We start from the raw sequence: 16234 nt of genomic DNA, 5'->3' as shown, positions 1-16234 counted from the left end.
GCGTGCAGATCTTAGCTGCACTGAAGGAATGGTATCCCGCTGATGTCATTGGCATAATTGTATTTTCATGTGCCGACTCGGTTGGAGTTATGCTTATTTCCATCAAGCGATGTGTCAGAGTTGCAATGCTAAAGGAGTTTTATACATACTCCGTAGTCCTGGGGTTTATCAGTTCGGGTGTCCACAGTAGTCATGTGGCAGCTGCACATGACCGGCGCACATGATCCGGGGGTGGAGCCGCTGGAATTTGATGCCCGAGATCCATTTCTATATTGCACATCTTCTATCTTCCGTTCTCTTCTCATCTCATCTTTGAATGTTACCGGTATACAACCTTGGAAGATGTCGATATTACCTAAGAGCCCTGAGAATGTGGGACTTGTACGGTTCAGGACAGGGCCTCAGCGAATGACGTATGCACAACCTTCCTCTCCAATTTTGAACGGGTGTGGGGATGAAGACTTTTTCCTCCTAAAACGCCCGACACCATCTCCATCCCACGAACTTCTCCAGTGTTTCCGGTCATACCCGAGTCATGGGGCTCTAGGACCATTCACTGTTAGAGAAACAAAGATCCGAGAAACTGAAGCTAACATGGGTATAACAGACCTCATGTCAAATTGAATATATGCACTCCGTACTCCGTACAAACCGAGGAAAAGCCACCTTGGCACACTATAATCCAGATCGTATACTTTTATGTCACAAGCCTCATTCTTCAGTTTCGATCCAATGACAGCGAAACAGCCAAGGTGATACAAGAGCCTTTTCTTGAGCCATAACCAAATTCTATACATACATTGTGTGGTCAGAGTCTCCATCTCCAGAATCCACCTGCCCAGTTAGGGCTAAGTCTCTTTTTTCCGGCTAGATGAGTCTTCTTGATCTCAGCTCTAACAGGCCAAATAGTGGAGATCGCAGTGGGTCACTCATAACCCAGGGACAGGCATGATTCGCGGACTCTTTTTCGCGCGTCTCACCGGTACTGAAAGGTTTTAACTGACGCTGTACAGATGTAACAGCTTTGGCTCCGCATTTCCTATTTGGGACTTCATACAACTTGTTAAGTTATAGGTATCGTGTACAAACCCCCACGGACCTCTACACGATCAAGGCTGTTTGAGGCGTGGTCAAGAAAAAGTGGATATTGCCTTCTTGATGCAAGATTGACGCCTAACTGGCTCCACGGGTTGGTGATGTGCGCCCGACGTACAATCGGCAAGCCGATGCAGCATGCAGCGTGCAGTATGTTCAAGGAAAGCTACGATGCGGGAGAATATCACGCCCTTGAACTACAAACGGAGCGCACTTTCGTTGCAAGATTGTGACGCTTTGCATGCAGCTTTGGTCGTTTTGGCTTGGCTCTTTGACGATTGAGGCGAATCCTAGACACGCAAGAATCTTCGTTGACTTCTTCTTGATCGTCCTCCACTACGAAGTGATCGGCCAACCATGACCCATACAACCCCTGTCTAGGCCTCTCGAGCTCTAGAACAGAGCCGATCTTTGCTTTGGTGCAGAGTTATTTTAAAGTTGGGCCACGCTTCATTCCGTACTGACTTTTTGATACTCCTTTAATTCAGGGGGATATCTCGGACATTTCAGGATCAGTCCTGCACGACAGATATCTACATGTCTCAAATGACTTCACAAAATTTGCCATGCACGACATCCCGCGTTTCAGGTCCCGAGTGAATTGCATCACTTCGACTATTATTGTTCGGCGAAATCCCGAATGAGGCGCTCGGGATTGGCCCCCGCCGAATGCATTTGCTTTTCCTGGGCCAAAAAAAGGAACCGTCCAGTGACACTGAGGCTGCAAAACCCAACCCAATTACGATGTCTGTGATTGGCCAAATCATTATTCTAGGCCCTCCGGTGGAGAATGGTCACGTGTATCAGCTTTCGCAGGAGCTCTGTACTCCGAAACCCCGCAAGCTGCTAAATCCTCGTCAGATGAGTCAATATAATAATAGTAAAGTTATGTACATAGTATATAGGGCAAATCGAAAACACGGAGAGTAGAAGTGCCGATATAATGTTCAAACCGTTAAACTGCAAGCTATGCCCATGGTCAAAGGCGCCAACACCCACGGAAGACCGTGCGAGATTCTGGAATGCTTCTGGAAGGATGATCCGGTTGGTCGGTGAGGTCCAGGTCCGATTCGCGCCTTTCCGCTTTGGGTGTTTTCCTTACTGTACTGTATTTTGGTCTTACATTACAGTATATACAGCGGAAAGCTCAGTACCGCGGAGCGGAGCTCCCATACCTCTCCTTTACAATACAATTTACCGAGGCTCAAATCTACTTGCAGTACCCTGATGCGGACTCTGGTTTCCTTAGTCCATTCATATATAGAGGACATTGTACTTCTTTAGAACAGCTTTTATCTTGAATCCACGGCTCGGCTGTTAGATCCCAAGCAGCCTAGGCAGCCATGTGGAATAATTATATCCAAAACGCAATATCTTGTAACTCCCCGAGGGCTTGGGCTGGATTACCGGTGTCCTACTAGCGGCAGCCACAGACAGGGTTTTATGCACAGGAGTACAACATTAGAGGTCCCACTATACATGTGACTTCCAGATAGCTTCGCTAAAACCGTTTCCTTCAATCAGGTTTGGCCTTAGAGCCATAGTTATGTGGGATTTGAATGTTCCCTCTAGATTGAGGTGTGAATTCTCTATCTGTACATAGTTACATGTGTCTTTTGTCGCATTCAATTTTCAAACTCGGATCCACTCCAGGATTCTCTCAGATTAATTTACCTAAATGTCGGGGTAAACACGGAAAAACTCATCCGATATGGACTGTGGGTATTCAAAATTCGGTAGAGTCCGAATCCGAAATATGCCTATGTACTCCGTACACCCAAAGCATCTCAAATAGAAATCAAGATAGCCGTTATATCTAGTGGATCGATGTTGCATCCCGGGCTAATGCGTACCCTGGCGAAGGCGCACCCTTGCAGGGATGGAGTTCTAGAAACTCCCCAAAGCGAACCCCTCATCTTTTCCGCGTAACGCGGACCGACCGCTGCCCCTGACTGGCCGTTGAGTATATTGTGCTGAGCTTGTTGCGCCCCGTCGGGTCGTATTACTCCCAAAGGTTTATCTTTTTATATTGTCATGGCGTTGGCCGGGGTTGGCCCCTTATTAATAGGGATATCCCCCGGCATGAATGGAGATAAGGCGGGTGTCGCGCTCCGTGTAGTATCTGTTCTGCTGGCAAATTGGAATTCAGAATCTTGTTTCCCCTCTGGTTGTTTTGATGATGGCTTTTGTTTTATGTTTTTTGGATGCATTGGTGATATGTAGGTATATTATTGCCTATTAATGAGTTTGTTTTGCTTCCTGTTGGGGCTTCGGGCAGATGGTGGGCTTTAAGACTGAACGCCACAGCATTGGATTGTGATTTGGACGTGAAATGACGAATGACATAGTTGAGGTAACAATAAATGCGAGGATCCTGCGGTCGTTATCATTATTAATATAGCGAGCTGCCCAGGTGAACTTGTACCTGTGAACGTTGTCCAGCATGCGATGTATGCAATGTTGAGTATGGAGTACTGGAGTTGGCTTGAGCGACAGGGGAGATCGACATTGTGCTACGTATTAGAACCCCCACGAACATTCTAGTCTTCAACTAGGGACCTCAAATCGATTCATTGTGACTAAAATTATGACTGGAAATGACTGAAGCGAAGTGAAGTATGAGTCAAGTTGAATGTGAAGGCGAATGAGGTCATCGGTTCCGCCTAAGTCTTGGCATTGAACTGCCAGCAAAACCGTAAACAACTATAACTTCTTGTATAGCTTCATATTCTCAGACCTCAAGATATACCACTGCTTGTTTGCGGCTTACTTTGACGTTTGTTACTTTGACATCACGTGGCTGTATCTCTTTTTGCCGTTTTTCTCCTCCCGTGTGTTTTATTTTTGCTTAGCGCCGTGACTTCGAAGATCACTACAGTTTAGACGGTCGCACATCTCGGCTTACTTACTGCGCAGATCTGGTCCTGTCGATCTCAAGGTCACCCGATCTCTGCGTTGGCAGTGTTGGCAGTGCGCGTCACCTCCCAAGTCGCTCAGAACCCAGTCATTCCATTCTGGATCATCCTTCAAAGAACGGCCCAAGTCTCAGTTTCAGTATGGAGAATAGGTCATTTGACGACAATGCGGGTCCAGAACCCCAGATCCAAGGTGAGTCGAGTACAATTCTATTATTGGCGCGTAAACCCCCCATCTAGCCGGAGGCTTTTGTCCCAATCAATTCCATGAGATCTACTTGCGCGGATTATCGGGACCCTCACTACAGGCTTTCGTAATTTCAGCCCCCCTGTTGCATGTCCATGCACCACATGTTGCATCAGCCACAAAGCCTATCAATTTCATGTTATCTCCTCCGAGGATTTTGTTGGTGTGCAGGGTGACCCCAGTTCTGCCAATACGCCAATATGCCAGGATCGGACTCGGTGGCTCACAAACTTTTTGATCACACGCTCATGTTGCTTTTGTTAAACAGGTACAGAGCTGCCATCATCTTTGACAATTGATGAGTTGTCAGCGGCCCGGTCGCATGGCGTTGCATCCACCGATGAGACAAGTGCTGCTCGCCAGTCATCGACTCGGCGGCAGAAATGTCGCTTTTTCAAATCCAAAAAGGGTAGGTCTGCGTTCTGAGTTTCTGTCTGTAAGGGCTCTTTGCCTATTTTGTCACTGCAATGGTCGACGCGTCATTGAATACGGACCGTGTGCCACGAACAGGCCCCTTTGGGAATGCCTGTACACAGCATCGGCCATGTGCACCCAAAGGGTCAATGATACCGAGCTATGACCAGCATTGCATGATTGTCCTGTACCCTAATTTTTTGCACATGTATTCTTGGTGGTGGTCGTTTGCTAGGAAGGCGATGTGTCGTTAAGGTCATATGCTAACATTGTTCAAGGATGCCGAATTGGAGAAGCATGTCCGTTTCTACATGATGCCTCGGCCGTTGAGCCTAAGAAGCCTTCATCAAAGCAGCAGACACCAGCCCAATCCTCGGGAAACGAAAGCCAGAGTCCTGCACAAGCTATTGTCACTGGGGCCGAGAGATTGAACATTGGTGAAAGCCATTCGAAGCAACGCTCCGTGGCAGCCCCTGTCCAGCCCCAAAGACCAGTTTCTAAATTGGAGCAGTCAGATCCAAGAGAGTTTCAGATCAACCAATTGAGGCGGCGTTACCGTCCACAAGAAGTTAATGATTCCCAAGGCTGCACTTTGACCTTTGGCTTGGTACCTTCTGATCCGGACTTCCCCTTTGAGCTTGAAAAACTCCAATGTGTCCTTCAGGTCCCAAGCTCATACCCGAAAGTGCGGCCCACGCTTGCAGTAACCAATTCTGAAATGGAAGCTGCGTATCAAGCAAATGTCGTCAGAGGCTTCGATGAAATTGTCGATTTTACGTACCGCACCAATGGCCGAGGAACTCTTTTGGGCTGGTTGAACAGTCTGGACAAGAAGCTCGAATCATTGCTAACCACTCTGGAGCGTGGGCCAACGCTGAAGTTCTTTGCTAACCTTGGTGATGGGCCCACAACGAAAGAAGCTGCCAAGGCCCCGGAGAAGACTTTAAGCCAGCCGAGCCCGCCTCAAGCTCGTGATAAAACGCCGAGTGCTGCTGCTAAGCCAGCACCACAAGCACGGCCTGTAGCACCTAGACACACGGCCGAAGCGAAAGCTGCAGCTGAGAAGAGACGGGCAACCGAGACGAAACAGCTCGAAGCGCGCCTTGGAAGACTGCCGATGTACCAAAAACTGCAAGATGGCAGGACATATGTTATTCCCATCCAGCCAACCAAAAAGGATCGCCTACCCCGAACACTTCAAGCACTCAAGACTTTGAAATTGATTGTGCCACAGCTCTACCCGCTCGAGCACAGCTCGATTAAGTTGCAGGGAGTTGAAGGCCCTGAGGTGAAAGCCACAGAAGTAGGATTCACTCAGTGGGTGGAACAGACTTCGCAGCTAAGTCTAGTATCCCAGGTCAACTACCTGGCGAGCAATATCCATAAATTTGCCGAAACGCCCTTACCAAAAGAGGAGGAGCCCACCGAGGATGTACCACCCACTGTCGAAGAGGACGAGGAAGAGGAGGTGGAGGAACCCGAAAAAGCACCTGCCCTGTCCTCAACCCAAGATAATGAAGACAGGCCACATCTTGTTGTCATTCCACGGCCACCCGAATGGTCGGTTCCTAATCCCAACAATGGCGCCGAGGGGACATCAGACGAGTCTAGTTACGAGGAAGACGAATATTCGGATGAAGATGAAGAGGAAGAGGAAGACGAAGGAGGTGCACCCGTCCCCACATCAGTGGACAACAACGCGCCCGGACGAGGCGTCGCACTTTCCTTCCCGTACCTAGAACTCTACGGCATTGAGCTACTGGAAATCATGAACCTCAACATCACGATCAAATGTGAGAGATGTAAGGTACCAGTCGACATCAAGCACGTGCCCCAAATTACCGACGAGAAGGGCCAGATGGCGAAAATGGAGTCGTGCCGGAAATGCGCTAATAATATGAGTGTCGGTGAGTATACACTTAATCTCATTATCCTTTTTTTTATGGGTTACTGACTCTCATGTGCAGCGTTCCGGAAGCAGTTGATGCATTCTCATGCTAATCGTGCTGGTTACCTTGACATGGGCGGCTGTACGATTGGGGACATGCTTCTGAGGTTCGTTCTCTCATTCAAATCATCCACGTGCTATTTGTTGACTTATCTGCTATAGCGACTTCATCCCAACTTGCTCCGAGTGCTCGACCCCCCATCCGGCACCAGGTATACCCGCAGTTCGCGGCGAGAGTGCCATGGGTATATGTCGCCAGTGCCATCGCAAAATGGGTATGTTCTAATACACAGTGTCTGTTGTTCGGCTACTAACATATCCAAATTTTAGTTTTCAAGATCCCTGAGGTGAAATTCCTTCTGGTGGGAAATGCAACGAGTAAGTCCCAATATATCGAACCCGCAAGAGACCTTTTGCTCATTACTGTACCATCTAGTCACTTCTCGTGGTGCACTCCCCCTCAAAAGAAAGGTTCGTACAATCCACCGCATATCAACATGATAATATCTAACAATTCTCCCAGCCCCAGGAAGTCCTTGGCATTGTCGCAGGACAAGAACTTCCGCGACGCGGTCGTTGCCAACACTATGCCAAGAGTCAACGCTGGTTCAGGTATGTGATTCCCCTATAGGCAAGTTGATAGCACTCGAGGTTATACTAACCCCCTACAGATTCAGCTGCTGCTCAAAAGTCTTCCCTTGTGACAAGTATGCTTCCCCCTCGATATCTCCCTATCAATTTTCACATGCTTATTGATTTTCTAGATGTCACAATGTGGAAACCGACCACCCGAACGAACACGCAAATCGTATGATATGTGGCTACTGCTCCCGCGAACAAATCTACAGGCCCGAGAACTGCGGTATCTGCAAAGCTGTCTTGGTTGGAAAGGCAGGTAGTGGGTTCTGGGAGGGCGGAAAGGGAACGAGAAATCGGGCTCTGATGAGTCGGAAAGGTATGTCTTGCATTTTAAATTTCCTGCGAGTGCACCCGTCTAATGGTGCTCTAGATCCGAGAAAATTCAAGCGGATTGGGGCCAATCCTCCCACTTCGAGTTCATCGAAGCGGAAGTAAATAACGTTGGATGGAATAGGGCGAGACTATTATATATCTCAATATGTATTTAACAGTTTAACCTAAGGTTTTAAACAAAAGCTTCTTCCAACCTAAGTAGCGGAAACCCAAACATAACATCATCAGTGCCTCATTATCACCTACTTAGGGCACCCATGAACAAAAAGTCACATTTCCATTCTTTCAATTACCTCCCGACCCCCCGATTACCCGATTACCCGCACGACCAGACCCAACCTAGAAACCAATTCACAAAATGTCCAGGATATTGGACGAATTAGAATATGCCACTTGCGCTGTTATATGGGTGGTGTTACTGATAGGCAGTTGTGCTGCTGCAGGTCCGTCTTCGTCCCCGATAAACCCCCCTTTCCATCGCTAATAAACCCCAAGCCCATACGAAACAGATATATTCAGCAGATCCGAACCATATAGCGACAAAGAACAAGTTGACGGAAACAAAAAAGAAATGGATGGATGATAAAAGACGTCTGCTGGCTGAATCAAGGGCCATATTCAAACGGGAATCATAATTGATAGACCATCTTCAACGTAGACAGGACCAAATGGTCAAAGGTGGTGTTGATGCAGATGGTCTAGAAATGATGACCGCGTTGGAGAGGAATCTGGATGAACATCGGTTTAAGATTCGACAGAATTGGCGTGAGCTTGCAGATTTGCTGGATCGATACTCCGATTGAAGTTGGACTTGAGAGGATGACGGGGTATCACTGGATGGTAGGGGTTGCTTATTTTGGCTCTTGGGAATAAGGTTAAAGAAAGTGGTAAGACTATTGAGCTGTTTCGGATTGCTAGGTTTATATAAAGTAGTAGGTATTCGTTCTTCTAAGTTGAAATTGCTTCATGGAGATGTTTCCTTTGACCTGTTAGTCGTAACTGAAGTATATAAATTGCCAGATGGAAGACACTCAACACAGCACTTAAGCGGTCTTCATCACAACCTCTTTTCCAACTGGGAGTCAGTTCCATATGGTGCTCAGATCTCACATCTGCTCTATAATCCTTAGTGTAGCACGTTGCACACGCCACGTCTTCCATTTACAGCACCCGCATAGCCCTGGAAATTCTCCATTTGACAATATTTCATTCAGTACAAATCTCACCATCTATGCCTCCTCTGCTCCTACAATTAATACCACCAGGAAGACGGAGCGCGCAAGAGCTGACGACCCAATACCTCCCAAGTATCGGTTCGGGTTACAAAAACCATGAAATAATCCCAAAAAATAGTATTAAGGAAGCCCCTAATTCGCTAAATGCAAGATGCAAACTACCAAACCGCAAGGGCTCGAGAAAATGCCCGACTAAACCAAATTTTTGTCCTTAAACCAAGTTACCGCGAAGTTCCTGCTCTCGTTCGATAGCCTCGAATAGTGACTTGAAATTGCCAGCTCCAAAGCCTTCGAAGTTGTGTCGCTGGATAATCTCAATGAAAACCGTAGGCCGATCCATCATGTGCTATTTGTCAGATTAGTATAAATTCACGAATACTGGGGTCATTAATTTCCGCATACCTTAGTGAAAAGCTGCAGCAGATAGCCACCCTCATCGAAATCAATCAGGATGTCCAAGCTGCGGATGGTATCGAAGCCTTCCTTGAGTACCAAGCCAGACTGCTTCAAGCGGGCCTGCATATCGGTGTAATATGTGTCAGGAACTTTGATGAACTCTACACCACGTGCCTTGAGGTTGGTGATATCACGGATAATATCGTCGGTGTGAAGTGCAATATGCTGTACACCAGCACCATTATAGAAGTCCACGTATTCCTCGATCTGGGATTGCTTCTTGCCCTTTGCTGGTTCGTTGATGGGCATCTTGACGATCTCATTGGGCGAGGCCATGACGACACTGCTCAAAGCTGAGAACTCACTATGATTATGAGGTTAGTCATGGTGGTTCGGGATCAGCCAGCACATGTTAAACCACTTACGTGCAGATTTGGTTATCGTCGACAGACCAGAAACGGTGGAAGCCAAGAGCCTTCTCGTAGCTAACCGGTGGTATCAGTAAGTGAGTCTCAATCAAAAAATTAGGGCGGAACTCACTATTCACAGATCTTATCCATCTCATCCCAGTCCTGGTTTCCAACGCAGTGATCGATACGCTTGAGATGAACACCGGGCAGGAACTGCAAAATTGGATCTTCGGCGCCGGTTTCAGCACGGTAGCCTGGCATAAAGACACCGCGGTAGTCGCTGCGCTCAATGAGGGTATGGGTGGTCTGCCCATAAGTCTGGATGGTAGCAGTCTTGACATGGCCACTCTTATCTTCAAGGACCTTAGGGTTAGAGACAGCCTTGGCGCCATTCTTCACGGCAGCAAAGAAGACAGCATCGACGTTGTCAACCTCAAAGGCAACGTCCTTGACTGCATCACCGTGCTTCTCGAGGTGGTCATGGATCTCCTTAAGCTCGGCTTGCTCTTCAGGATTGAAACGCTCGATTTGGTCAAGAGACCGTAGAGGAGAGGTTAGGATGAAGGTGATGTCGCCGTTGCGGATGACATGGGAGCAGATGTGGCGGCTGCTAGTTTCAAGGCCCTTGTACGCAATACGCTTGAAGCCCATGCGGGTGATGTAGTAACTTGCGGCTTGCTTGGCATTGCCAACGTACCAGTGAACATGGTCGTAGCCGCGGTAGCTAGCCACAGAGGACGCCTCGTTGGTAGCCGAAGGAGGAGGGCTATTAGAAATAGCTGAAGGTGCCATTTTGCTGAATCCCGTATGTTTGTATGATTATTGGGTAGATGAAATGTAGATGGTACAAGTTAAGAGTAGATTTCTTATTTAATATGAAGTCTACGCTACCCTTCCAAAGGTTTTAAATAAATCAGTAAGCGCAATTTGCCTCGGCGGATATCTATTCCAATCCTAGGATGTCATAGTTCCCGGCTATTTCAGGACCCTGAGATATCCGGAGATACCCGGACCCACTGAGCATCATTGTTAATATCCGGATCTTCAATTTCACGGCTTCTTCAGTTTCTTTGAGACATGTTGCTTTGTTCAATTTACTGACTGCCCATTCTGAATTGACTCTCACAATATCCCTCCTAATCTCTCACCTCAACGTCAACTCTCAAGATGACATCTATCACAACTGCTCGCCCATCATTGACATCTAATGATTCGGCTGTACTACAAGCTCTATTCGATGCCGAATCCTCTCCATCATCGGGAATCACCATTGATTCAACGCTCCCCTCATGGCCGTCATCTCTGAACATCTCCGAAACAGACTTGACATCGCTCAAGCAGCGCGAAACAGACATCATCCGCGAGCTGCAATCAAATAAATCACCAAGTATAGAGACAGTCCAGTCAGCACTGAACGACTTCGACACTCTCCTCACCCAGCATCCAACATATCCCTCCGCATACACAAACCGAGCACAAACGCTCCGTCTGCTAGTCGATCTGATCTACAGCAAAGAAGCGGATAACGATCAAACCAACGACACTGAGCTAGCCGATGCTGCCCTCTTTGCCCCAGAAACCTCCCAGCTCTGCTCCCGCATCTTCTCTGACCTAGGCCAAGCCATAAATTATGCCACACCCGCCTCTCCCGCTGATGCCGTCTCAACGACCCAGGCACGGCTATTGGCTGACGCGCACACGCACAGGGGTTACTTGCTTCTGAAAGCGGCGCGCGTGAAGAAGGCTGGTACTAGTGATGAGGCGGGTCCGGAGCGTTTGCGTGGACTTTCGGCTGATCAGCTCGAGGAAATGGCTAGTCGGGATTTCTTCTTTGGTGGTCGCTATGGGAATAAGGTTGCGCAACAGCTTTCTGTGCAGACGAATCCTTATGCTAAGATGTGTGGGGCTATTGTTAAGGAGGCTATGAGGAAGGAGCTTGAGGGGTGAAGTTTAGATATATGTACCATTTTTAGTAACCATTGCGGAATTATGTAATGCACGAAGTTGGGGTTTGGAATATTCGCATTTGGAATAACGAAGCAATAATGAAAAACAATTTTGATCAATTTGATTGAATTTGGTATCTTGTTTTGCTATAGAACTAATCGGAAATGTGCGAATATCCTCATCGCAATGCTCAGGCCCAAACTATAGCTTAGGCCTTTTTGTTAGGGTTCACAAAGTGTCGCCTCAGAGGCTTCCAGCTGTGCTCGTTGTATTCTGGCTGCACCTTCTCGCAGGTCTTAAGACCCCATTCTGAGACGCCGACCATGAGAGCACTAAACCATTGTTAGCAAACTAAGTCTCAGAAATGATAGCGAAAATCGAACTAACCTTTCAAACATGAAAGCCATACTCCCATCACCAACCTTTTGAGGCTTCAGCTCAGCATTGCTAGCTCCCTCAAAGGCACCCGAGTCGGGACCATGAGCACTCATGACATTGTGCAAACTAGCACCAGCAGGCTTGAAACCACCACCGACCTTCGCATCATAGTCACCAGAAATCAGACCCATGAACTCCGACATGGTGTTACGGTGGTACCACGGTGGGCGGAAAGTACCCTCTGCGACGAGCCAGCGAGGAGGGAAGATAACAAAGTCGGCAATGGCGGTACCAACGTGGTCCGATGGACCTGTCAGCACAGTGAATATAGAAGGGTCGGGGTGATCGAATGAGATCGAACCAATAGTATTGAATCGGCCGAGATCGTATTTGAAGGGGTAGTAATTGCCGTGCCAGGCGACAACATCGAAGGGGGTGTGGTTCTGTCGCGCAGCGAAGAGAGTGTTGTTGAATTTGCTGTATAGCTTATATTCGCTTTCCTCTTCGTCGTCAAAAGCCGCAACGGGAGCTTGGAAATCGCGCGGATTGGCCAGGCAGTTGGATCCAATAGGACCAAGCTCCGGTAGTTGGTAGTGGCCCTGGTATAATTCACAGATGTATCCCCGCACAGGGCCGTCTGGGAGCGTCACTCGGTATCTAATGGAGGTGGTTAGTTGTTGATCCTATGGAGGATATGGAAAACACTCACCTGACACCGCGAGGGATAACACAGATCTCATTTGGTCGCAGGATAATGCGGCCGAGCTCTGTCTGAATGTCCAGCACACCGTGCTGAGGCACAATTAGGAAGTCTCCGTCCGCAGAGTAGAAAGCTTCCTTGCCCATGTCCTTGCCTGCAGCATACATCAAAATGCCCAGTCCCTGCTTTAGAGTCGGGTCTCCAGAGCCTGCAATCAGGTGCAGTCCATGCACCCAGTCAACCTTCTCATCTAGATCGAAGGGGTTCCATCGCAGCTGGTTAGGGATGTGGTGAAGCTTGTGGGTCTCGGTTGTCATGCTCGTATGATACGAGTCAGCATCTTCCGCGATGAAGTTCTCATGAGCTGCTGCGGGTAGAATCCGATAGACCCATGTCTGCTTATTCTCATGGCGGGGTGCAGTGAATGCCGTTCCCGAGAGCTTCTCAGTGTAAAGCCCATATGGAGCTTTCTGTGGGGAATTCTGGCCGATTGGCAGAGCACCTTCGACGGCTTCTGACCTAATTACTTATTAATTGTGTTCCTTGTTGGAAACTATGTGAATACATACTCGTGATGCGAGTCAAAGCCCGTCTGGTACTTGTATGGATCGGGGTGGTTGAATTTAGTGACGGGCATATTGAAGGTGATGTGGTTTGGGATGCAGACCCGCCTTTACAAATACCCCAGATCTACCGAGGGATCTCAGCTCTCAAGAAAAGCAAATAACGTGAGGTCACACCATTCACACCATTCCGCGAATTTGTGAATTGCCGCGATTAGCCTTACATTCCGCACCGGCTGAATGCGGGGGGACGGACCAATTCCGCACTACTTAGAGGTGTTAAGGCCGTCAACTCGCTCTTTCTCGCTCAACTTGTCAAACATTAACTCATTATGGCTTCCTGGCTTCAAATTCCCAAGAACTCGCCGTTCTCACTGGCAAATATCCCGTTCGGAATCATCTCAACCCAATCTGCATCAAAGGCAGCTGCCATTGCAATCGGTGACCATGCATTGAACTTGAGCACATTCGCTTCATCTGGAGGCTTTTCACAACTGCCAGCTATCGAGAAACACCTAGCTGTTTTCAGCCAACCGACACTGAATGACTTCGCTGCACTTGGTCGTCCTGTGCACCGACAAGTGCGCGAGTATCTACAAAACATCTTCCGCGCCGACACAAAGTACCCACAGCTCCTTAAGGACAATGCTTCCCTTCAACAGTCAGCTTTACTACCCTTGTCCCAGGTTACCAACCACCTGCCCATGCAAATTGGCGACTACACCGATTTCTACGCTGGTCTGAACCACGCATACAACATCGGTGTCCTCTTCCGTGGCCCGGACAATGCGCTCCAGCCTAACTATAAGCATCTTCCCGTTGCCTACCACGGTCGTGCCTCATCAGTTGTGCCTTCAGGTACACCCCTCCACCGTCCCCAGGGTCAGATTCTGGCGAACCCCGCCGCGGACCCCAAGGTGCCTACGTTCTCTCCTTGCAAGAAGCTCGACATCGAGCTGGAGCTTGCTTGCTTCATCGGCAAGCCCAATGATCTCGGCAAGCCTGTCCCAATTGATCAGGCCGAGGACCACATTTTCGGTCTGGTTCTCATGAACGACTGGTCCGCCCGTGACATTCAGGCTTGGGAATACATCCCTCTGGGTCCCTTCAATGCCAAGAACTTCGGTACCACCATCACCCCCTGGGTTGTTCTGATTGATGCGCTCGAGCCTTTCCGTGCTCCCGGCCTGGAGCCTGCAAACCGCGAGTCTCTGCTCCCCTATCTGCGCGAGAAGCGCGCCGAGAGTGCCTACGAGATCCCTCTCGATGTCGAGGTCACCAACCCCGGCGGTCAGCCCACTATTATCTCTAACAGCAACGCTCGCAACCTACTCTACTCTTTCCCTCAGATGGTTGCTCACCACACTATTACAGGCTGCAACTTGCGCACCGGTGACTTGCTCGGATCGGGTACTATCTCTGGCAAAGAGGCTAAGACTCAGGGTAGTTTCTTGGAACAGACCAACGGCAAGGTTCCTCTTAAGTTGGCGGATGGCTCTGAGCGTATGTTCCTTGAGGATGGCGACACTGTTACTCTGCGCGGTATGGCTGGTACCGAAGGCAACTATGTTGGCTTCGGCGACTGTGTTGGCACTATCCTGCCTGCCGTTTCGCTGCAGTAGATGACTTAAAAATCAAATTAAATGATCAACGTGTTATGTTGCTTTTTCGGTTTTGTTTATTTCTATATTATAGAGCTTGGAATTAAATGGTTCGGTCAGTTTTATTTAGCCAGTGCAACCATAAATCATCTCCTACTACATCGTCCAGGTGTCATGAAACGCAAGTATTACTAGCACGACGATGAAATATCCCATGAATGTTGGTTAAGACTAGTTAATACACTACTTACACCCGTTTCAGCTATTCCTTAATACGAAACTCCTCAGGAGTATCATCCTGCGACCTCCAATGCCCCTTCTTAACAGCCTCCTCCATCTCCAGGTTCTTCACGATCTCATTCGTAACTGGGAACTGACTCAAGTCAACACCAACCCGCTCAGCTCCCCAAGCAGCAGGAATCAAACACAAATCCGCAATGGTAATAGAATCCCCAACACTAAATTTCCTCGCCGATTCCTTAACAACAGCCTCATAAGCCCTAAGCCCATCCTCGATCAAATCCTTCGACCAGACAGCACGATCAACCCCCAGCGGCCCAACCCGCTTCAGAATCCTGAGGTTCGTAACAGGCTGTATATCGCAAGAGATAATGTCCGCCAGGGTGCGTACTACAGCGCGACTCTCCGGGTCCGAGATCGGAGGGAGTAGTGCGGGTCCCTGATCGGGGAATGCTTCTGCGAGGTACTCGAGCGCGGCGAGAGATTGCGTGATTGTCACGGGTGCTTGAGAGTCGCGCTGGATTACTAGGGCGGGAACTGTTCCTGAGGGGTTGATGGCCAGATGGGCTGGGGAGGATTGTTCGCCCTTTAGGAGGTTCACGTAGACGGATTTGAAGGGTATTTGCTTTAGGTGGAGGGCTATTCGGAGGCGGGCGGAGCAGGAGGAGCGGAAATAGGTGTGGAGAGTCACTGTGTCGGTCATTGTGAAGGTTTGTGTTGGTGATGTTCGATCTACTGGATATTGGAGTATTGGGGTAGCGACGAAGGTACGAAAAAGGGTCTAGACAGTCGGGAAGAGCTCGTGCTTATAAATGAAGATACACAAGTTCAATTATGTACGCTCAATCACTTCCCCAGACGCGGATCTTATGTGCCGTTACATCTTCTCCGTTGTGTAGAGCATTTGCGGAATAGATTCCGCCATGTTGAAGCCGAGTCCAAGCGCGTTCTTGGACACTTCGGCTATGACGGGGGTATATTCTATATATTATTCTAATTTATTTGCCTAGAATATTGCCTATTTTATTTACAGTGTACATGCATTAGAGCCTGAAGGCTTGCAGCCACCTTATCCTGCGTGACATATGATCTACAATTTGTTCTTTTATTAACTCTTGACTTTCAATACCAATCAAATTGAGGATAAACTAGATGATTTCTCTATCCAATAGG

General features: G+C 48.4%; 7 protein-coding genes across 7 annotated transcripts; 4 read left to right on the top strand and 3 right to left on the bottom strand.

Annotated features, from left to right (window-relative positions):
- Positions 1-4151: 4151 nt before the first annotated feature.
- N7517_001624 (CHY zinc finger protein) lies at positions 4152-7693 on the top strand (the record flags this gene model as incomplete). The annotated part of the gene is made up of 11 exons (XM_056719354.1): positions 4152-4203; positions 4526-4666; positions 4950-6578; positions 6639-6726; positions 6782-6894; positions 6950-6997; positions 7056-7090; positions 7143-7231; positions 7291-7326; positions 7384-7574; positions 7629-7693. The coding sequence occupies 11 exons, from the start codon at positions 4152-4154 to the stop codon at positions 7691-7693; spliced, it is 2487 nt and encodes an 828-aa protein (XP_056583489.1).
- Positions 7694-7949: 256 nt separating this feature from the next.
- N7517_001623 (uncharacterized protein) lies at positions 7950-8394 on the top strand (the record flags this gene model as incomplete). The annotated part of the gene is made up of 3 exons (XM_056719353.1): positions 7950-8034; positions 8114-8182; positions 8234-8394. 3 exons carry the CDS (start codon positions 7950-7952, stop codon positions 8392-8394), a joined length of 315 nt encoding a protein of 104 aa, XP_056583488.1.
- Positions 8395-9037: 643 nt separating this feature from the next.
- N7517_001622 (4-hydroxyphenylpyruvate dioxygenase family protein) lies at positions 9038-10424 on the bottom strand (the record flags this gene model as incomplete). The annotated part of the gene is made up of 4 exons (XM_056719352.1): positions 9038-9172; positions 9229-9586; positions 9648-9707; positions 9763-10424. The coding sequence occupies 4 exons, from the start codon at positions 10422-10424 to the stop codon at positions 9038-9040; spliced, it is 1215 nt and encodes a 404-aa protein (XP_056583487.1).
- A 375-nt stretch (positions 10425-10799) lies between these two features.
- Positions 10800-11579, top strand: hmgX (the record flags this gene model as incomplete). The annotated part of the gene is made up of 1 exon (XM_056719351.1): positions 10800-11579. One exon carries the CDS (start codon positions 10800-10802, stop codon positions 11577-11579), a length of 780 nt encoding a protein of 259 aa, XP_056583486.1.
- A 208-nt stretch (positions 11580-11787) lies between these two features.
- On the bottom strand, positions 11788-13294 carry hmgA (putative homogentisate 1,2-dioxygenase (HmgA); the record flags this gene model as incomplete). The annotated part of the gene is made up of 4 exons (XM_056719350.1): positions 11788-11911; positions 11967-12614; positions 12667-13176; positions 13227-13294. The coding sequence occupies 4 exons, from the start codon at positions 13292-13294 to the stop codon at positions 11788-11790; spliced, it is 1350 nt and encodes a 449-aa protein (XP_056583485.1).
- Positions 13295-13552: 258 nt separating this feature from the next.
- On the top strand, positions 13553-14842 carry fahA (fumarylacetoacetate hydrolase FahA; the record flags this gene model as incomplete). Its single annotated transcript, XM_056719349.1, has 1 exon — positions 13553-14842. The coding sequence occupies one exon, from the start codon at positions 13553-13555 to the stop codon at positions 14840-14842; it is 1290 nt and encodes a 429-aa protein (XP_056583484.1).
- A 241-nt stretch (positions 14843-15083) lies between these two features.
- maiA (maleylacetoacetate isomerase MaiA) lies at positions 15084-15764 on the bottom strand (the record flags this gene model as incomplete). Its single annotated transcript, XM_056719348.1, has 1 exon — positions 15084-15764. The coding sequence occupies one exon, from the start codon at positions 15762-15764 to the stop codon at positions 15084-15086; it is 681 nt and encodes a 226-aa protein (XP_056583483.1).
- Positions 15765-16234: the final 470 nt, after the last annotated feature.

This window comes from Penicillium concentricum (genome assembly GCF_028827145.1).
Source record: "Penicillium concentricum strain IBT 3081 chromosome Unknown utg000001l_segment0_segment0, whole genome shotgun sequence".
Classification (NCBI taxonomy): domain Eukaryota; kingdom Fungi; phylum Ascomycota; class Eurotiomycetes; order Eurotiales; family Aspergillaceae; genus Penicillium; species Penicillium concentricum.
The sequence above is the reverse complement of the archived record's forward strand: the minus strand, read 5'-3'. Positions and strand labels throughout refer to the sequence as shown.